The 23,195-nt window shown below is 34.6% G+C and overlaps 2 protein-coding genes across 4 annotated transcripts in view; one reads left to right on the plus strand and one right to left on the minus strand.

The window, feature by feature from the left end:
• Positions 1-10,673, plus strand: part of LOC128991138 (mucin-2) — a 91,794-nt gene extending 81,121 nt beyond the window's left edge. Inside the window, exons 11-19 of one of the 2 annotated variants that reach the window (XM_054413899.1) lie at positions 1,718-1,807; positions 2,292-2,378; positions 3,120-3,226; positions 3,735-3,960; positions 4,742-4,871; positions 6,166-6,328; positions 7,231-7,375; positions 8,250-8,448; positions 9,934-10,673. In XM_054413899.1, the coding sequence (XP_054269874.1) occupies positions 1,718-1,807; positions 2,292-2,378; positions 3,120-3,226; positions 3,735-3,960; positions 4,742-4,871; positions 6,166-6,328; positions 7,231-7,375; positions 8,250-8,448; positions 9,934-10,095 (1,309 nt within the window). In that variant the 3' untranslated portion in view covers positions 10,096-10,673. The remainder of the gene's footprint in view (positions 1-1,717; positions 1,808-2,291; positions 2,379-3,119; positions 3,227-3,734; positions 3,961-4,741; positions 4,872-6,165; positions 6,329-7,230; positions 7,376-8,249; positions 8,449-9,933) is intronic. The other variant, XM_054413900.1, reaches the window with a different exon arrangement.
• Positions 10,674-11,448: 775 nt separating this feature from the next.
• LOC128990199 (zinc finger protein 706-like) lies at positions 11,449-23,195 on the minus strand. 2 transcript variants are annotated; one of them, XM_054412488.1, is made up of 3 exons: positions 22,763-22,908; positions 13,923-14,076; positions 11,449-12,094 (listed from the first exon to the last, which is right to left on the minus strand). In XM_054412488.1, exons 2-3 carry the CDS (start codon positions 14,064-14,066, stop codon positions 11,999-12,001), a joined length of 240 nt encoding a protein of 79 aa, XP_054268463.1. In that variant the 5' UTR covers positions 14,067-14,076; positions 22,763-22,908; the 3' UTR covers positions 11,449-11,998. The 2 variants fall into 2 exon arrangements, with proteins under 2 accessions (XP_054268463.1, XP_054268462.1); XM_054412487.1 differs by lacking the exons at positions 11,449-12,094; positions 13,923-14,076 and adding an exon at positions 17,114-19,901 and having other exon boundaries at positions 22,763-23,195.

The following is a 23,195-nucleotide window of genomic DNA, read 5'->3' on the forward strand; positions in this document are numbered from 1 at the left end:
GTATGTAAATGATTGTTTTATGTGTATTAAAGTGGTGTGAATCGTAACAAATAACTGTGTGCAGCCCTGTGTACTGATTGTGATTACGATTGACTTGTAGGAAGTTTGACTGTAGACTACGTAGCACTTAACACGTCTCCATCAGATTAACTTGCATGTTTCATGTTTGCATCTGCTTGGCTAAAGTTAAGTGGTGAAGGGTTAAACAATCTATTATTGGCCTTGAAATATGTTGCCTTAGAATTTTTAGACGGCACAGATTTACATAAATCTCAGCATGATAACTTTTTCAACCCTAGTTTTTTTTTACTGTATTTGCTCAAGAGTCAAGCTGTATCTATGTATTACTAATTTCATTGTTGCATCGCTCTTCTCTTTCTGTGTTTCAACATAATTGTACATAAATTCTTGGATGTAGTTAGTATTGATTGCATCATTTAATGTAAGCAATGTTATAAAACAATATATCCTTTTGATTTGCTTTAATTTTCGTATTACTTGTTTAGAGAAATATAAATTGTAATTATTTAAAATGTCCTATAAACTCAGTGTATCAATAATCAAACCAAAACCTCACAGTTTTGGTCATAGCATGTTACAGTATTTTGTAAAACATTAATAATTGATCAATAATTTAAATCTATATTATAGTTCAAGCAAATAAGTCCAAATAAGGAAAAATAGAGAAACAAATCTATGTATTCCCAATTTGTTCAAAAATGTGTCAGGGAGGGTCCCCTAATGAATATATGATAGGTGAGAATAAAATCACCCTGCCGCTCTCTGGTGGGAGGTGTAAATGCCCCAATTTGCGGTTTTTTGCTTATAACTTGAAAACGGCGTTTCGTAGCTTAAGTTGTTCAATGTAAAAGTCAAAGCTTATTAAATTTGCTACAACTTTGATCATATACGTTATTAGTGAAAGACGCATAGTTTCTGAGATATCCGCGCTCAAAAAAAAAAATAATGTTCAAAAATAAATTTTCATCTCAGATTTGTTGTAAAATCTTATTTGTTTCTCCTTCTCTGTTATTTTTCAGAAATATTGACGGAAAGAAGGTTGTAGATAATTAAATTTACTTCAATAGTATATACAAATATGTAAATAGATATGATGTAGGTATAAAGTTACAGTATTTTTAAGATTAAAAGATTTAATGAGCAAATTTAATGAGCTTTAACTTTTACATTGAACAATTTAAGCTACGAAACGCCGTTTTCAAGTTATAAGCAAAAAACCGAAAATTGGAGCATTTACACCTCCCACCACCAGAGAGCGGCAGGGTGACTTTATTCTCACCTTTCATATATTCATTAGGGGACCCTCCCCGACACATTTTTGAAAAAATTTGGAATACATAGATTTGTTCCTCTATTTTTCCTAATTTGCTTGGGCTATTAGGGACTTTTGAGGAAATTTTCCATCAAAAGATGTAAAAAAGCGTTCACAACCTTTCACGATCTTGAATATAATCAGGTGTGAAAGTAGCTAAAACAGAAAACAGTCTTTACCTTTGTCAATCCAAATCAAATCCAGATCTTATTTGAGCTGTGATAGCTTGTTTTCGTGTAGAAAATTTCAACAATCTTTTTAAAATACCTAATAAAAATTACCAAAAATTAATTTCATAAAAATAATTTCATCTCACATTATTTGGTTTTTCTACATTTTTCCCTTTCTATGAGTTGTGCATTACGAAGTTTGTGTCTTGTCTAGGGGAAGCAGCCGCAACCGAGGCAGCGCCACATACACTGTCTCCCCCAACGAGGCAGAGCCACCCCAGCGAGGCACACCATCTTCCCTCAGGTAGATGCTGTTGAGAAAAAATAAACATAACTAATATGATTTCAAATTTGAAAGAGCATTGTTCTTTGATTGTCATGAAACTAATTTACCAAGTTAGATGATATTTCACAAAGTAGATCAGGAATCCGCCCAACACATATAGTACTATTCATGACCTTAAAATATCCTCAGGCCACCCGAGCTACCCCTAATAAGATGTCCAAAGTTTTCAAGTGGAAATTTAGAAGTAGATATTTATTGGTCTCCATGGATAAGAAGTACCACAGTCTGAGTGGATATAATGCTTGCCTGGAGATCGGATAATCCTGGGAAATGCAGCTCCTATTTGATGGTTAAACTGGACACAGGGTTGGATGAAACTTATTCATTCAACGGCCAAACAGGTGTTACCAATTTTATTTTTATCAACTTGCAGTGCTAAAGAATTTGTTTGGTTTTATTTTCATTGTTGAGTAAATCTAGGCTGACATCTTGACTTTTAAAGTAGGGGCCGACCTACACTGAAACCCTCAACCTCTATTGTGTCCAAGGCCGCAGAGTTTGTTGACATCTACAGATTCCCACCTTCTAGGTAAGAATAAAATTAACACATGTTTCGCTAAGGGCAGTATATATGATTATCTTAAATTATTGGATGCGCTTAGTGGTTGGAGAAAAAGTTAGACTTTTTCAAAATCAGGAGTCCTTGGAGCCTAGACATTTTAACTCATAAAACAATTAAAAAACTACAATGAAAATGTAAAATCTCACAGTATACTAGATAATTAAATTAAAATCACTTTGGTTTTTGAAAAAATAATTTGAGATGGTAATTAACTCTTCAGCGGCTGTTTGAAATTAACATTGCTCTTATGGTGGGCAAATTCAAGATGGCCGTTGGCTTCCATGGACTCCCTTGGAAAACAATTCAAAACTACAAAAACAATTTTCTAATCTCACAGTATTTTAGATATTTAAATTATGATCACTTTTGTGTTTGAAAAAATATTGTTGGATGATAATTATTAACTCTTCAGCAGTTGTTTAGAATTATCTAAGGTAGCCGTTATCAAGGACTCTTATAGACTAGAGAACCCGTGCGTGTGGCTCAATGAGCTGCATGGTATGAAACACAACACCAAAGAAAACGTTATGCTTAAATTCGAGTAATTCTAGTTACATCTTTGAGTTCCACACAAATTTTCCCTTAAGTTTAAAGGAAAAATTCTAAAGTATTGTGATACGGTACTCAAAATTACTTCTCGTAGTTTTGAACAAACGGTCATTAAGATTTGGGAGATTTGTGAATGATAGTTGTGTTTACCTCTGACAGGCCGGAGCCGATCTACCCAACACCTCAGGTTGACAAAACTGCCGCCAAGTGTCGTAAGGACGTTTGTCTGCTGCCCGACTGTAGCTGTGGAGGAAAAGAAATTCCTGGTGAGGAATCAACAGTAGGCCTAGACTTGAGAAAAATGACAATAATATATGTCACAGCTAACTCACCTGATGAAAGGTTGCAGACGAGTCAAAGAAGACATAAAACACACACATAATAATACTTGATATTTCACCTCTTTCAGAGGCTTCTTCAGAAGTAGGCCTAGATGGCAGTTACAAGAACAACAGTTTAAAATAGGATGACACAGTTTTATTTAATCCAAGCTTTTACCTAAAAATAATATGTGTCAGTTATTCTGTTTTTAAACTAACCTTTTTTACCTTAATTCCATATTAACATGTTTTTCATCCTAAATATCTATCAATATTAATGGTATTATACATAATCTAGAAATTTAGTGAATTCTAAAAAAGTTTGTTTCATTAAAAATAAACAGAAATATTAGGCCTAAAAACGTTATTAATTCTACCACCATTGGTCAGCATACCCATTACAAATGGCATAACAAGAAACCATGAATTTTGACATGAGAACATTTTGTGCCAGGGGATCTGCCAGTTGAAGAAACGCCTCAAATCGTTCTTCTGACCTTTGACGACTCAGTCAACGACCTGAACAAGGGACTTTACAGCGACCTTTTCGAGAAAGGACGAACCAACCCCAATGGTTGTCCAATTTCAGCTACCTTCTATGTATCCCACGAGTGGACCGACTATAGCCAAGTTCAGAATCTCTACGCAGGCGGACATGAAATTGCATCACATTCTGTATCGTAAGTCAAGAGAAATAGAGATTACGTACTAAAATTAGTAAAATTATCTAAAAGAAGACATTAGCTTAAACCACATGCTTCAATTTAAAATCTTTTTGGATTTATTTAGCTTCATGAAATTGTTTATTGACATGAAATTTCCATTACCCAAATCAACTTTCTGGCAATATATCTCATCAGATTATTTTTTTGTATACGTCCTATGACTTTAATAGGATCTCTCCATTCAGAATAAATCAAAATAATCCTCTTCTCCAGGAAACTATCACATTAAACAGTTAAGAAAGTCAGACCAATGAAAGGATTGCTATAATAGGGATGGACAATAGACAATAGTCTTCCTTTATATGTTCACAGAAAACACCACAAGCGTAAACAGTTTACAAGTTTTGTGGGTGCTTTTCACAACCATAGGAGAAAAAATACTGTTTCCTTCCATGAGTTATGTTTGGGTGGACTCCATTGCAGTGTCTGAAAATCTCTCTTGTCCCTTACAGCCAATCAGTCACCATTTGTTTGATTGAAGCTGATTGGATTGTGGTCTCTTGCTTTTATTCTGCATGGAAATTAAACAAATAAGCACCTCCTTAGGAAAGTTGTTGTTCTGCTAATGCTACATTTATCCTCAATCAGAAGCCTTTGCACATCAGATTTTAGATCAGGATTCAAGTATTGAAGGCTTACAGTAATAACAAATCTTCACTTCGATGGTTTATCAACTACTGTTATGTTAATACCTCCCGTGTGTGTGCTGATAAATGGCTTTTTTTTTGTGCTACAGACATAGTTTCGGAGAGCAGTTCTCAGTCAAGAAGTGGACCAAGGAGATTGCTGGTCAGAGAGAGATCCTATCAGCCTACGGAGGAGTTCGCCAAGAAGACATCAGAGGCATGAGAGCGCCTTTCCTTGCTGTGAGTTATCTGACGATAGCAAATATTCTTCAAATCCAGCAAATATTCATGAGTTTTAAATAATTTTGTGGCATGCTATTAATTACATACTTATTATCCTCCTTGAATTTTGAGCAGTAGGTTTGATTCCTGGGATGACTGAGAGGGATTTAGATAATTTTCCTTTCAAGAAGGAAAGGTTTACAGAACAATATAGCTCAATGGTAGCAAGTTGTGCTGAAAAGCCAAACATTGCTGATTCAAGATTTACCAACTGGCTTACTGTAATGGTAATACTTTGCTTTAGATCACCACAAAGACCACTAGTCTATGGTAGTAAACATTTGATTTTTTTAATGAAAAAAATTAATTTAAAAGATTTTCTTTTTATCTTTAAAATGCCTCTGGTCAGGTACCATGATCAAGTTAGTAGCCACTTTTCCTTATACATATGTGATTGACAACAGTGCAATTGACAGTGCAGTTGTAAACATGCATTTACTACAGAAATGTTTAGAAGTAACCGTGAAAGTGTTGTTCAACTTTTATTTACATAAAAAATTACTTTTTGTGCGACTTAAGCCCATACACGGGCGAGCATGTTCGCTAGCCTGTTGGCGAAAACGCTTGCGAACATGGTCGGCGTTTCCAACGGATGGTCGAGTATGCTCGCGAACATGCTCGGTGATTCCGACAGATGATCCGAGCATGCTGGTGAACGTGCTCTCCACCACCGCCCGCCCAGTACTCTTGTTTCTCTCGCGCTGTGACAGTTGAGCTGTGACAGTTCATTTGTGACAGTCCAGCTGTGTTTAAAATGGATGCTAACGCTATTGTGGCTATTTGCGATGGGTTTGTTTGTTTGGGAGATGAGAAAAAAATGCAAACCACGAACAAATATGGTGCATGAATTGGCTTGAAAACAGGAACCGGTTCAAGGCTCGCAGGCCCCATACATGGGCGAGCATGTTCACCGCCAACACCGTCGTGCACATGCTCACCGATGTATTAAGCCCGATGGGGGGCTTAAAATGATGGAAACATATTATCGCTCACCATATATTCTCTTGAGTTGATCAAATTATTAGTATTTATGTAGCTTTCTTTTCAGAAAATGGTTATGCATAGTTGAAACAATTGAGGAATCCTACAAATTTAACGTTTTAAAAATGGAATATTCTTAATTCTAAACTGAAAATAAATATTTTACAGTCGAAAACTTTTGTACTGGAGGTTAAGCAATATTGGATTCCATACAGTCTTCCTGATATCATCAACCAGTTGGGACTGATTACTTAATTATTTTTTATTACAGATTGGAGGCAACAAGATGTTTAAAATGCTCTACGACTCCAACTTCACTTACGATTCCTCGATGCCGGTCTATGAAAACAAACCACCCAGTTGGCCTTACACCTTGGACTACAAGATATTCCACGACTGTATGATTCCTCCTTGCCCCACTCGCTCATACCCTGGTAAACATAACTCCCCCAGTTTAGTCTTAAAAATATGAATAAATCAAAGTTTTTGGAATATTTAACTCGTAAAAAACAAATGTTGTACGAAATACTGTAAAACATGGAAATGTTCACCAACATTGGGCAGTGTAGGAACTCTAAATGTTAAACTTACAGTACTCTTCCAATCCATGTCTACTATAGTTTTTGAGATGAAATCTGCTCTGTTCATATAATACTGTAGGATCTTTGTCTATTCAGTTGAGAAAATCCATGAAGGAGTTTCAATTTGATAGACAGACAAAAAATTTTACTGCTGAAAATAACAGGTAATACAAGGTTTATAAAGCTGTAAGATAATTAAATATTTATGAAAAAGTAAACAAAAAAAAAGAAAAAGTAAAAAAAATTAAGAAAAAGTAAACAATGAAAAACCATGAACTTAACCATAGTTTGTTCACACCAGTAAACCAAATTATTGGTTTATGTTATGAGGGATTGCAGTCGGACACTTTTCCATGATTAGTACTTAACAAACATGGTGTCTCGTTTGAGCTGCAATCTTGTACAGGCATGTCCGTTGTGCTTACACATCCTCTGTTTGTACAAACTATATCGTCTTTTGGAGTTTAAGGTTTCTTGTTTTGACTCCTATACAATTCTATATGGGTTTTTTTGTGATTTTCCAACTTTTTTAGGTTTGTGTAGAGATAATCTTATTATGTTTGGGTAGGCCTACGTTCTCAACCTAGGAAGGAAACAGAATTCTTTAAAAAAGAGATCATGATTATTTTTTACTAATTGATATTGAAAATATTCACAATAATCCCCCAAATAACATAAACTTAAATCAGTGAAATAGAATGTTAAACAAATTACCAGCTTACTACTTATATACAAACGTATATATCTGTTTGCAGGAGTGTGGGAAGTACCGATGGTGATGTGGCAGGATCTCAACGGAGGCAGATGCTCGATGGGTGATGCATGCAGCAACCCACCTACGTCTGACGGGGTTTACAAGATGCTCATCAAGAACTTTGAAAGACACTTCACAAGCAACAGGTACAGAAATCTTGATGACAGAAAATATTTGTGAACATTGTCACACAGTGGTTTTCAGGATTTTTATAACAGCGGAAAAGGTTAAATACAGTAAGTTGAATTGTATTCAAACAATGAAATCTTTGAAGGCTGACAGGCCCTCTATCAGACACAAAGAGTAACATAACCTAACTATCATGTACAACTATCTGTGCGAGTATCAACTAAACAAAAATGGCTGATGCTGAAAGTGACAAGTGTACTAAACTGTGAGTTAAAGTTTTGGGCTTTTGATTGAGAAGAATTGATAGGGTAGTAGCTCCTAATAAATAGCCGGGTTGTGGGAAAACAATGGGTGGGAAGTAATTTACAGGGTTCTAAGTTTTATTTTTGTGTCTTACCTGCCTAATGATTATCATCTTGTGCCTTGGTAAAATAATTACAGATTCGAATCCCTAAACTTGGTGTGTGGATATTTTAAAAAGCTTGGACTAGTTTCCCTTAAAAGTGTTTTAATTTAAGTTCAATCATTAAAACGCTACTGAGATAGACATGAACAGAAAAGTGTGAAGCACAAGCACTGAGCTAACCCTTGAGTCTTTTTGGAAAATAATGTTGCCAAAGGTAGCAACCAATTTGATCGCATGGGAAATATCTATAGTCCTCTATCTAAGTCCCTTATACCAGATTTATAAATATCTCGACATTTTCATCTGTTTAAGTTATTGAACTTCAGCAGAGCTTAACAAAATTGAATCTTTAACTGCAGGCATCATATTCTGTTAGGGTTGAAGTTAAGTCCACATTTGAGCATAAAAAAGGTTATATGATTAACATACATTGTCACAATGACCATTAGTATTAGTAACCCTGGTACTTACTTTTGACATTTCAGATCACCATTCGGCCTGTTCTACCATGCAGCCTGGTTCACACAACCTCACCACAAGGAAGGCTTCATAGCGTTTATGGACGCCATCAACAAGATGCCTGAAGTGTGGATAGTCACCAACTGGCAAGCCATTCAGTGGGTGCGAGACCCAACCCCTATGTCCAGGCTCAACGGTTTCACCCCCTTCGGCTGCAACTACCCTGTAAGTAACCGGACCTATGTTCTATCAGTTTGGTTCAATGACAAGTGAAAAAACTCTCAAATTGGACTAGTGAACTAATTGTGTGAATTGCAATTTTTGTAAAACAATTGAAACATTCAAATACCCCCGCCGCAGCAAACCTGCAGACTAAGGGAATTTCAACTTGTCTGATTATATTTCTACTAAAATATTTCCATAAATAAGACATAGGTTATTTATTCCTTATTTAAATAACATTAGATTTAATGAGTGCTTAGGTTTGCTGCTACGGGGAAGGTAAAAAGTGTTTTTTGACCATACGTCAATAGTATAGGATGAAATAAATAAATTTGCATAATTTTATCAATATATATCCATAAACAAGTAAAGTACAACAATTTTCATTTTCTCCATATAAGAATAACATGGGAATTTTAAATTACACTATTTTTGAATTTTCTACGTGACAGTTAGGCATACAACAGCGCTTCAATATACTAAATTATTTCTTTTTTAAGCTCTACAAAACGGTTTAGAAAGAAATTGAAAATTGTTTGTTTTTAGTGTCAAAAATGGGAAAAACCCATTTTTACCCCATAAAACCCCCCATAAACCCCTGTTTTCATAGTCCGATTATGCTGGATCGCGAACTCGTTTGAATAAATGTAGGTTTACATATATATATATGAATTTGAACGGATGGTGTTTTTGGCCTCTAGGGACCTCAAAACAAAAAAAAAAATCGGTCCCGCGTCCAGGTCTTACCACGAGTACTACGGTAATAGCTTATTCCCTATATGGGAAATTCGCTAAAATCAAAAAGTAAAAGAACAGGCAGTCAGCTACCACTTTATCACCGCCTCCTGCACCTTGTGTAAGTGGTAAAAGTCACAAAAAATATATTCTGGAATTGCACTGGAAAATCACTTGACGTCCAGTGTGTAGTTCTCAGAACAGGGTTTAGTCATTTTGTTGTTGAATGTCAGCAGGACAGGAGAGTAAGTAATGTTGGCGGCTCTGGAAATTTTGGAATCATTATGATCGGGTTTTAAAGAATAGATTGGCTTAAGACGATCTATTGAAACAGTTGAAAAACCAAAAGACAAAAAGTTAAAATGTAAAGTGATTAAAATTCAAGTACAGGTAGTCAGCCAGTTCATTTGACATTTACTTAACTACTGTTCTCTGTAAAAATTTGCAATTATTGAAATTGTTTTTAAGATTGTTTTGTCGAATCGATTGCATTCAGTGGTGTAGTACTGTAGTACATTTTCCAGTGTTCCGCCAAGGTTGCGTAAGAATACGGGTCACTTACCAATAGGTTCTTATGAAAAAGCAGAATAGAAATGCCATTCCCGTCCCACTACACCACTGATTGCCTTTTATAGAAGTGTTTTTGTCTTGGAAGATATTAAAATGTCTTAAGTGACCTCCTAAAATCAAATTTGACTGTGACTACAATATTTAATGACAATTAACAATTCTTATCCTTACCACGTGTTTCAGGAGAGGCCGAGGAAGTGTATGAACCCCAAGGTGTGTAACCTGTGGCACAAGTCAGGCGTGAGGTACATGAGGACGTGTCAGCCGTGCCCGGACATCTACCCGTGGACTGGCAAGACTGGAGTACGCAACAGCAGAGTAGACAATGAGATCATCACGGAATAATTCTAAAACCGCTCAAACCGCTATGTGACCACTTCTTCATCTTTTGAGTAAACCGAGGAATCGTCCAAAAAATGGAAGGACTGGTTACATGATCGTTCAAAACTTTCTTACTGACTGACAGAATCGTGACGAGTGTCACAAAGTGCCTTTGTAATTGTCTATTTCATTGGCCAATAAGAGAACTGCATCTTGCCGTACGAGTACCGGTGTTGAGAATTGTATATATGCGCTGCTAGGCTTCGGGCCAGGATTTTAATTTATGTGATCGATGTACGATAATTTTATATTTATTTTGTAAATCTTTTTTAACTTAGCAACCACTCAACATTCTTAGCTTTATTTAGACATAGCGTGTAAACTACCAGAATAGCTGTGATGTCGATCGAGCAAATTTCTATTCGTAAAATTTTATCAGGAAAGTTTAACAGTTTTGAATTTATTTTAAGATTGACTTTTGTAAAATGTGATAACTTTTTATGTACAAATCTTCTAATGAGTTGATTGTGGTAGCTATATAGAAGTAAGCTGTATATGTACAAGCCATTTCTAGAAATAAAATGAGTAATTTTATTTTATAATTGCTGGTTAAATTATTTCCCTTTCTTGTTATCACAGCCTTAAAATTCAATGTGATATAACCTAAAAAATGCCAATGAATTTTCTTAGTTTGTAAGCAAGTCTAAGATGCCACGGATATTTAATTGACTCTGTATGTGTAAACAAATTAGATCGTTTTTGATTAATTACAAGATAACTTAAATCATCAAAAACTTCAGATGATTACCAAATTTATTACAAAAACTTATATGTTAAATTAGCATTAGTACTAAAAACAATTAATAAATGACATAATAAGTACAAATTCTGGACAATTACTATGAACAATCTGTGGACGACTTGTGTTGGCTTGATATGGAGATCTCAAGCACAAGTCTTGACAAAATAATGAAAATTTGTATTGGTCGAGACTGTTGGTAGGTTTTGATTAGAACCCAAACTTAAATTTTACTGGGTAAATGGACGATTGTCCAAAAGCAAGGGAAGTGCCAATTAAATAAGAGTTTACCATTTTCTTTTTAAACAAGGTTTTCTTTTACAACAAAACCAATCCATACAACTTGAAGATTCTTTAAATGTTAAAAGTATATAAAATGTGTATTTATTGAAAAATTCCAAACATTTGGTGGTTTCACTGACTATCTTTCCAGATTGAGCAAGGCAAAGTTTGAGTTTAAGAATTTAGAAATCAGACTAGTTTACTTCTAGTTAAATCAGAAACTAAAAGTTTACTTCTAGTTAATAACTAAAAGAATTTTTGTACGGACTTAGGAACAATTAATAGAACACAAAAAATTAATAAGTTTTAAGATTTACTATCAAAACCTGTTTAACAAGCAGCTAGGCAATCAATCACCAAATACATTAAAATAAAAACTTAAGGATTCTAACCCTGGACACTGGAATATACCACAAATAAAATCTGCTGCTACACTTAATACTAATATTTTATACAAAAACAATCTCACATGCAAATCGGCAAAAAGAACCGCAAAACATTTGTGCAGATCGGATTTCCAAAGCTGAGATTTAACATTCTACCGGCAATGCTTCTCAACTTATTATACAAAAATGCTGTAATGTACAACTATACATGACAAATGCATGAAAACTCTTTAGGAACATAGGATTATTCTAAAATCAAATTGCAATTTGGCATTTCAAATTTATACTCTGTTAAAAAAACAAGTGCCGAATAATTGTTTCAATTTCCAAAAACATTTACACTTTATCACCAAATAAACAATAATTTTCAATGTTTGTCAGTCACATGTGACGATCAAGAAAAACTGAAATTCTTTATGTTGGCGCAACTGGAAGCTTGTAGACGTGATGGAAATGTGAGTCACGCCTGCACGTCCTTCAGCTCCTCAGGAAGGTCATTCTTGGGGTGTTTGTTCTCAAAGTGCTGCCTGTAGGTCTTGGGGTCGGGCATCTGGGCCTGACAAGAAAACAAGAACTGAGCTACAGACTGGGGAAAGTGGAATTTTACATTATATTACTATTGTATTATTAAAGTGATACAATCAAATTTTATGTAAATGGTTAAGGCCATTTCTTACATTTACTTAAGTACAAATTTCTTAAGGGCTCTACCCCACAGGCAGATTTCCAAAGGGCTACGTCCGACATGCTTCCAAAATTTAAATTATTATATATAAATTTTTTGTAACATTACACAACGATTAACGTTTTAGAGTTAAGACTCGGTTCTAACCTAACCCAACCTAAAACAACCTAATCCTAAACAAGATTTGTAGATAATTATAATATCTCAACTACCTGCAAAAATATAGTGGTGTGTTGCTGTAGTATAAAAGAAAAGGTAAAATCTTGACGTTTTGAATTGTTAAAAATCAATCTGCAAACATCCTACCACTAAATCACAGACTACTTTTTAAATCACAGAATAAAATATACTAGTGTACACGTTGCTCGAAATCGAGCAATTGTAAAGAAGTAAAGTAGTTATTTAAAAACGAATAAAAGTCATCATAATTTCCGATGAGTTTAAAAGACTCAATTCATAGATTATGTACCTAACAGTTCCATATAATCAGCATTTCTTGCAAATATTTTATCTTTTTTCAAAAGCTGATCTGGTTTTTTAAATGTTTCCCAGTTATAGCCCTATTAGGTTGTCCGTGTTGATCTTCGTCAATGATAATGTAGTCTGCATGGTACCACCCATTGTCGCCAGTACGTTTACAAATTTCAGTCAATTTTTTATAGCGATAACGTTTTGTTTACTTGACTAAGAACTAACTGATTTTCTGCATTACCTCTCTGTCGCAGTTTTATTTGCATCAATTGGCATCATTTGGCTGGTTACTGTTATATCGTAAATTATATTTACCTAGAAAATTTAGAATTGAAAGGCCTAATGTCGTTCAGATGTTTTTTTTTTGTTTCCTTTAAATATGTGAATAATGTGAATCCTTCAATGAAAGTTTCATTTTAGTCACATTCTTTTAAAATCACTTAACTTTCATGAAAACGTATATTTAATTATTAATGTCCTTGCCGTACCAGTTTAATTCACCCTTTCCTTTTCCTTTGCCAATCATCATAAAGTTAAGTGCATGTTTCCTACAAAATAGTAGCACTTCGGCTAACATCCTTGTTCATTGTTTGTGGGAATCTTCATATTGTAGCTGTAGGTGTTCTTCATTATAAAGGATGATAACGATAGTAGTTTTTTTTATCTATATTTCTTTTACTTGTTGGCGTCCTATGTTTCCATGGTTAACAAATCCTTTCAATGATTGCTCAAGAATTACAGTACCCTGTCAATTCATTTTCCTTATTTGGTCAAATATATCAAATTGCCCAGGCTTTCTCGATTTTTTACATTGTAATACAGTATGTACGCATGTAAATTAAAATAGTAAATATTTAATTTCAACAAAATCAGTAAATTGTTGTGTTTTGTTGAATTGAAAAATAAATAACAGCAATTAAATTATACAGCCTGATCAAAATTTTAACAATTATGTTCTTCATAAGGATAACATGGGAACTTCAAAAGCCACTGGGGCAGAGCCCAAGGGACTTTTTGAAATAATCAAGGCCAGTTTGCAAATCTACGCGACACGCTCTTTCCAATGAGACGTCAATGGAAAAAATCGGTTAAGAAATGGCGGAGGAGTTCAACCGACAAACTTCGTGTTTGCGTATTAATTATAAGATTGATTTTGAAATCATTAGAAGTAACTGACAACAAAAAATTTAATTTAGTTTTTCTGTAATCGAACATAATGATTACTTACTTTACAGACTTTGCAAGCAAAGACTAAAGCCTTCTGTGCCGCCTTCTTCTGTTCATTGACATTATGACCCTGCTGTTTCTTCATTTTTGCTTGTTTTTCTGCCGCTTTCTGCTGCGACTGCACCTTCTGTTGACCTCTCGCCATAGTTATGAAACTGCAATAGACATTTAAAGAAATAATTATTGGTCAAAAATTTAAAATATATTGGTGATAAGAAGATTTGGGCACTCTTTCATAATCAGCCCTGCATAATTAATATAAGTTCAGTGGAACCTCAATAACAAGACCCTTAATAGCAAGTCACTCTTGATAACAAATTTTTTTTTATATGTTCTTGAATTTGTACTATCCCCAATCAAGCGTTGCAAACCTCAATCAGAAGTCTACTTAACAAGTAGTCTTATTTGATAATCTGCGTTAGAGACAAGCATTATTTTGTTGCACTAATTAACGTTGCATATTAATGTATTTAGAATTGTTAAGTTTACTATGACCTTTACTTTAAAACGTGCTCGCCTTTTACTGCTGTTCACAAGATTTTTTATTATAAGTTCAAAATATTTCATGCTTGTATCCGACTGCAAATAATAAATCCTATTTTGCAGAATTTAAATGAGAATATTTCCTGGCCATTGATTAGCTCGTTTTGATTATCCGACCGGATGAAACTGGATGAGATGGGGACTGAGGGTTCCCACACCCGACAGACAGATGACATCAGGGATTCTACTAGTACAGTTTAGTCTTGGTTATCCGGCAAAAACTAGCATCAGCGAGATCAGATAGCCAAAAAGGTTGTAGAACATAGAAAATAATAAAAAGCACCAAACACATTAAAAATCATAAAATGATTTAGGCTTATGTTTCTTTATCGTCAATCCTTTTTATAGCCGTTAAGTTTGTCTGCAATTAAAACTACTTTTTCATTTTGAATACATCATCACAAATAACATTATATCTTACAACGTAAATAACAAAGGTGGTGGGTAATGATTTCTTATAATATTATAAAGTCAAAATACTTATTTCTTAGTTTTGGAAACCCCAAACTTACAGTTGTTTCAATGTCAAATGTTTCATTTAAGAAGTTTTTCTACCCACGGTTTGTTAAATATTATGGAAAGTGTAAAACAAAGACATGGAATGTTTTTTGCCCACCATTTTAGAATTTATTCTCTATCATAACTGGATGGTAGCCTGCTTAAGTTAACTAGGACAACAATACGTAATCTGATAATCTTAAAGAATTCAATTCAAAATCATTTCTAAATAGTCCATGACTTACTACGCTTTGGTCATATTATTTAATGACATAAATTGTAAATCTTGAGATGTTTCTGGGGGTAAATGCTTTAACTATACTTAGAATTCCTACAACACCTATTCCAAATGAAAAAAGTTAAGATAAATTTTTAATGTGACATTAAAAAGGTACTTTTTTAAATATTAGAGGCACTTTGGCGTACAATTTCCAGCAAAATAACACAAGTTTACTTTCAGAGTTTTCAATAAGTTATAATATAGCCTTAGTATCTCCTTTCCAATTCACATTTTGGTAACTTGAATGTAAAAATATAACTTTCTTTTAAAAACAAACCTACACAAAATAAAATTAAACAAGGTAAAAATGAACTATTCTGAGATTGTTTACTTCTCACATTTATTGATCATTTGGCTCTACAATTATTGTAAACACAGAACAGTAAAAATACAAGTGTTTTCTAGCATTGAATGACACTTATATAGCTTGTTGATATTTAAAGAATACACATCTAGATTTCCAATATAAAAAGTTTCAACAAACAGTATTACTTGATTTAAAGAAACCTGAATTAAAAAATAAATTTGATTAGGTACTATAAAACCTTAATAGAGAGTAAAAACAATATTCTTCGCTATGTAGTGTTTGTTTGGATACACATATTCAAAGCAATAAATAACTTCTTGGTCACAGTATAAAAAACGTTAAAAGTTAAAATAATCTTTGAACATCCAGACTGGGCATAAAAAATGTACTAATAGAATTTTTAAAACACCATTTAAGAAAAACATCAATTACAAAAAAAAAACTATAACGACACTGAAAATGTGTTATAAAGAGTTAAATACATTTTGATAATTATAAAATATTTAAATATTCTTAAATAAACACACTTAATCGATATCACAAAAAGCACACAATTGTACACATACAACAATTAACTATAGTTCGGCCGCTTAGAAAACGACCTGCGCGCTAATGCTAAACCAATGATGGAGGAGGTCGCTTTCTAAGCTGCCGAACTATAGACTGAAGTTCCTCTTAATTAAAATAATACTGGGTACATTAATCAGTTTCCATTTTAAACTGTCTAATATGTTAATACAACTCTGTACATCAAGAGGACTCAACTTTGTTACTAAATGTAGGTCCTACTACCTAAGAGGAAATACCGTAGTAACTTAAGGCCCATTGTCCAAGAACGCGTCTGTTGCGTCTGACGCTGAGTAATAGACGCTGGCGATGGACGCTCAGGGACTGCTAAGCATTGATTTCAATGGGCCCGTTGTCCAAGGGAGCGTCTCTAGCGTCTGACGCGGGGCACTGCTCCAGGAGCAGACGGGATCGCTGACGGCCAGCGTCTATTGCGTCTATTGCATTGTTGTTTCTGTGTTCTCCCGTATACTCCATAATATACAGTATCTTAATGTAAAGTCAATGACCTTAAAAAATTGCAAGAAAATGTTTTAGGGTTTTATTTTGTAGTGTTGGGTCCGCTGAGGAGTGTCACCCCAATTAACTCCCAAAACTCTTTATACCTAGTCTAAAATAATTCACCAAAGTATTGACTTTTATTTTAGCTATGGATTACGTATTGGGAGTTATTTAGAATAGGGGATATCTGTATTTAAGTAAAGAAAAATTTCAAAATAATAATAAATTAATGTTCAATTAAATTATTACAACTTTAACTTTTAAGGATTCAAAGGAACTTAAACAGTTTTCTTTAAAAGGTAAAAAAAAATCACTTAACAGCCTCTTATCTGTATTAAAGTGGTTTTTGATAAGTATTTTAAAATATACTTCCTCACTTCTATTTTTGAAAACACTGTGGGTACACAATCGAGGTTTACTAAAGGTCCAGAATTTCCTCGTTTTCTATCTCTTCGATGAATAGGATCTTCAACACTTGGCTCTTAACGCTAGAGCAAAATAAATTTTAACACAGTCAGCAACCAACTTTTGAACTGAATAGACGCGTTCTTGGACAACAGGCCTCTAAGCGATCGACGCCCAGCGATCATCGTTCGCCGATTATCGCTCTGCGTCAGACGCAACAGACGCGCCTTGGACAACGCACCTTTAACTAAAAAATCGCAGCTTCGCCTATGAATTTATGAGAGCGTGTGTATTGTTAGTGCCAACTAACTTGTGAGCACTGTCCAAGAAATTATCAGTTATGTAATCATCTATTGTTTATGTTCTGAAAAAAAAAGTCACTAAATAAGAATCCTAACAATCAAAATAAATAATAAATAGGAATGTGTTTCAACTACATGATATCTAAATTAAACATACAAATATTTTTTGTTAACTAAAACTATATAGGATTTTTTTTTAATTATCTTACGTAACTTAACTAGGCCTATTTAGAAAATCTTTTACAATAAAATCTGATTTCTTTGGATATAAAAAGCTGGTAAGTTTCCAATATAAAACTTCTATTTTCAATAGAATTAACTGATGATTTGAATGATTTAATAGTTTTGTTAACATATCAGCTAACACCATTGTGGAAGGAAAATACATAAGACTGTGATATTCCCGTCATATGCTGAAGTCACTCAGATTGCAAACGCCGTTTCACTATTTAGAAAAAATTATAAAAAACAGTAACAATTAAATCAAAACCAATATATATACATACTTATGGTAGTAACAATCAGGTTATTGTCTGATTAGGTGATTAAACTATTTTAAATTTAAAATTCCCATGTGATTCTTACAAAAAATATTGTAAACCTAGTTTGCCGCTTGTTTATGGATATATTTTGATTAAACTTTGCAAATTTATTTATTTTTTTACTAAGCTATTAATATTTTACAAAAAAATACACTTTATTAGTTTCCTTGTAGCAGCAAACCTAGGTACTCGTAAAACCTAATAATATTTAAATAAATTTAATTGAAAATCAATTCAGACCTATGGAAATTCACTTAGTCAGCAGGTTTGCAGCTGCATGGGTATTTTATTGCTTGGATTTCTTTAAACAAATGTTTGTTCTCTGACACTGATTTAACATAAATGGTGGTTCTACTGTGTAATATAATATATGAATGGGGTCGTAAAAGTAACAAACTGAGTATCTCTACCCATAATAGAATCAATTATTCCTCTTATTTTGTAGGTGTTTGTAGAGATGTAAACACAACTTAACAGGTTTGTGGGGTACAAGTTACATTAGCACTTAAGAGAGTAGACAAGATAAGTAGCCTTCACAACATTGAAAACAACAGATTCACTCTTGAGATTCATCAGAAATAAATTAATGAGAGATGTTTGGATGTGTAAAAAATATAATAATAAAACACTTTGTCAAACTGGTCCACTTTAGGATCAAAACTAAAAACTCTGTAAAAAACTCAAAATATCATAAATATTGAAAAAGTGTAGATGAAATAGCCTTAAAAAGAAGACTTCTTGTTTGAAAGTTCAAACTTTCTTGTATTCATTCCCAAAGTATCAAGATTGCAAAACTTGTCTCAGGCTGCTTTGAGGATTTCTCTCTTCTGTTCCGGTGTGGCTCTTCTTCTTTCTAGAGCCGCGACGTTTCTTTGCAGCCAAACACTGAGGGCAATACCAACTTCCTTTCGGGGGATCCGTGATTCCAACACAAGGGTAGTGGAACCATTCGTACGGACAGTTTTTGTTGTCACAAGCGACCATCCCACCATATGCGACTTCATTACAAATGCAGTAACGAGGTTCGTTAGCATCGTATGAAACATCGTTGCGACTTGAGGACGACGATTCTGTCGAGCTCTGTGATGACATTTGCAAATTGGCCGGCAGAGAAGGCTGCACACTAGTACTAGTGGTGGATTTCTTCTTGTTTTTCTTACTAGTGTCCTGAATAGCGGCAATAGCTGTCTGTGCGGCCCCTGCTAGTTCTTTACTGATACCCAGTTCACTACTGTGACTCATGGACAGGCCACTGACTACAGAGTTGATGGCTTCGTAGGATGCCTTGAGGCTGGCAGTCCGCCTGCCCTGCTGCATCTGCTGCGTGGCTGCGATGGCTTGTGTTGCAGCCGCAGCGATGGCAGTTCCTCCGACTCCCATATGTCCAAGACTGTAGTTGATAGTAGGCGTCGCCACAGAAGTAGACACAGTAGGCTGAGGGATGGAACTAACGGGTCGAATGTCGGGCAGGATTTTTTCAACTGTCAATAATCTTTTGTATTCTGGAACAGTCGATTCTCTCTTTTTTTCACTCATGCTAGATCCGCTAGGTCGATTCATTACAACTGAATAGCGATTTTCTTTCTGACTACAATTGTTTGTCGATACATCCATTTCTTCTGAACGTTTTTCCAAAATTTCAGTAATACCGGCATGGTCAGCTTCCAATTCCATTTTGAATTTGTGACACTCCTGTTCTAGCCTTCTCAAGTACATTGAAACGAGTTCGTGCATGTGATTTGCCAGTTGAACCTTTTCATCTGCATCTTCTATAGCTTTGCTGTAATCTTTTTTTATTTCGTCGTACTCGGTTTGTCTCCCTTGTGGATTCATGTCTTCCGCTTTTGAGAAAAATACACTTATTCTTTTCTCAACACTCTCTAATGTATTCTGCACTTCTAAATCCATTTCTCGCATACTCGTAAACCTATCCCGCAGTTCTTGCGGCAGGTGTTCGATCATTTCCAGATAGTCTTCTAAATACAACATATTGTTCTTCTTTTTTCTAATCTTTACTTATTTTTCTGTACCGTATCTGGAACAAAAATACTTTGATGTATACATTTATTAGCCAAAATTATCACTGTGACATTGTGTTGAGTTTCTAATCATCCACATGAAGAAGAGAGTCTTTTTTAATGCTATTCACAATCCTACTTGATTTAAAATATTTTCCAATGTGTCTTTATTACTGTCTAATTATAATTAATTCACTTGATGCCTCTCTCACCACACTCTTGTCATTTTAATAGCCTAATAATTATGTTTTGCATTCTAGCTAGGCCTATACATTTTACACCCTAATTACAAGTATTGCAACGGTAAATCTGTTCTCCATTTGGAAGAAAATTAACCCTGATGTTGTTGGGCATCAGGGTTTATTTTGTACATTAAGAAAATATTGCTAAATAGTTCATATAAGTTAAAATAAAATCCAGTGCTAAGAAATTTAAAATATATATTGCGCTACATTATGATTGATATGCATTACATGTCAGTCTATGTGTGGGCTAATCCCCTACCATTGGTTTTACTACTAACATAATTTTTACTGAATAGATAATGTTTCTTTAATATCTAGAGCTTAAAGTTATTTTCTCATATACACTCACAAAACAACTACGGTAATGGAGCATGGTCAACTTTATAATGAAAAACACAGTGTGTCTTCAAAAAATTGGTAGGTTCTACTAAGAAAAATAATTTACATAATTATACAAATAAATAATATAGCTTAAAGTACTAAACACAAGGAAACATAACTAGGATGACTCCCAGGGAGGGGGGGGGGTTACACCTGGGGTCTGGGGGAAGTTCCAGCCCCCTCACAAAACATTTTTGAAAATAAGAGCTGTAAACCCGTGTTTTTAGGCTATTTCGAGACAGTTGGTTTGGCTATTGTCAACAGTTGGTTGATGTGCCGGTGACCCTGAGTAGGCCTGTGCCCCTCCTACAGTACAAGTTTAAAACAGCCTACTGTTTTTCATCATTAAGTTACCCTCATTTGTACAATTCATTAAGTTGATTATCAATTGGACTATACTAAACCCTTTGGAGTCGGAGAAGAGCTTTCACTTTTGGATGATGTGGTTCAACTTCTAGGTCTAGGTTAATGCATCGTATAACTTAAGTTAAGTTATGTATTGTCATAAATAAGATTGAAAACGTCTGTGATTTGTGTCAGTCTGTAACTTACATAACTTAGAAACTAATCAAACACCATATCGGTAACAAAAAACTTAGAAAATATCACTATTGCTATTGCATTAATTTGCAACTAACATGTGACATGTTGCTCGAATTCGAGCAATTGCAATGTATTAGGGTACAGGAGTTATTTCAAAACAAATAACAGTCATATTTACAATGAGTTTAAAGAGTCAACTCAAAGATTACCGGTGTGTAACTCAGACCATATTTATCTGCACAAATTTAAGTTAGAATCATGCTAACACGATCCGTCATAGCGACACAAAACAACCATAAATACACAAATTTAAGATAAAACCATACTAACACGATCCGTCTTGGGGGTTATGTTTACACAAACTCAAATAGGCCTAGTAAACAAATGTACGGTACTCAATGCGTTTCATTGAATTGAAAAATAAGTAATTTAGTATAATGAAACGTTGTTATGCGCCTAATGGTTAGGCCTATGGAGAAATTCCAAAATAATTTTAAAATTAAAATCCCCATGTTATTTATATGGAGAAAAAGTCAACTGTTGTAGTTTGCCTGTTTATGAACATATTTTGATAAAATTTTGAAAATAAGTTTACATTAATTTCTTACTAAACTAAGTTAGGCTACAGTAATAAAACATTTCCCAACAAAATAAACTGTTGCAGCAAACCTAAGTACTCCTTAAACTAATTCTATTTAAATAGGGAATAAATGTGATGTGACATTTTAGTGTAAATCCAATCAGGCAAATGGAAATTCGCTATGTCTGCCAGTTTGCTAAGGCAGGGGTATTAACTTATTTTTGTCATGGCCTAAACTTAACTTAAAATTAAATTCAATGCGATATCTAAGTTCAGTTATATTGAACCGAATTATAATCAAAATTAAGTAATATTAAACGTTAGCACATTTAAGTAAACACACTAAGTTAATCTGGTACTTAAGTTACACTTAATTATGTAATATATACATTAAGTTAAGTTAACAGGTTCTCTGCGGAACTGTACCTCTACAATGTGTTCAAGACAAACTTTTCAGACAGAGGAACTTAAGGACACGTTGAAGTTGGAACGGAAACACCTGTCTAAGTTATCACAGGTTTTTCTGGAGTGAAGTTGGGTCAGGACATTTAAAAGCCAACCACAGTACAATAACGTGACTAATTTTAAGGCTGGGTGTGTCTGTTTCAAGAGCCTTTTATCCCTTACACCTAGCCTACCTTAGGTCAAGTACAGTACTGACTACCTTAGGTTTATTTTTGGTAATAGGGCCTAATTCTTCGAACCATGATTAAGTTAGGCCTAGCCTAGAAGCACACCTCTTGTAAGTTACTTAGGTTTTGTAGGTAGGCCTACTGGAAATGGAAATTACATGTTAGATTCCTATAAGCTAATGTGATTCGTGAATAATCTTGCTTTCACCCAGACTAAGACTTTCTCCATGTACGAGAGACTTAGGTTTTAACTACTGTAACTTAGACGTGGAGCAATGACATAAGCCTCGGCCTGCAGGTTTAAGGTAAATGAGTACAGTTACAGAAACGATGGCATTCATTTCCCAGCAATTAATTTCTTGAATATGATATGAATCACACTGATTGATGAAATGTGGTCCAAACCACCTTAGGTCTGAGTTACCTACGTGTATCTAGGCTACCAGACGTCAAGAACGTCAACAAAATTAAACAAATAGAATAGTGTTAAGACTCACGTGTTTGATGGCTTCCAAGGAAGTACTTAAATTTCCGTTGTTTAACCAACCACAAAATAAAATGAACCTTTTCTATTATAGTAAACAATTAATTTGTTTTGTGACTCAAATGAGAAATGACTGAAAGTACGGTCCGACTACCGACGCGAGCAATGCAAAGGGAAAGGGAAAGGCGAACGCGAACCTGGCGCTGGCGAACTCGAATCGAACGAAAGAAACGAAACGAAAATGAAACAGGGCGACGAACGAGAACGACGACTGCGACGCGGCGCGGCGGTGACGGGGGAGACGACAGAAACTTCTGCTGTCTTCTCTCCTTCTGTCTCTGGTCTCTGTCAGTGTCAGTCAGTTCAGTGTCTAAAAATCAGGGCCGGGGATACTAGCTGCTATTATAGACAAAAATAATGAAATCCCGGCCCTGTCTAAAAATAAT

Source organism: Macrosteles quadrilineatus, unplaced genomic scaffold (genome assembly GCF_028750875.1).
Source record: "Macrosteles quadrilineatus isolate MER2022 unplaced genomic scaffold, UCM_ALF_1.0 Scaffold_3__2_contigs__length_128488019, whole genome shotgun sequence".
Classification (NCBI taxonomy): domain Eukaryota; kingdom Metazoa; phylum Arthropoda; class Insecta; order Hemiptera; family Cicadellidae; genus Macrosteles; species Macrosteles quadrilineatus.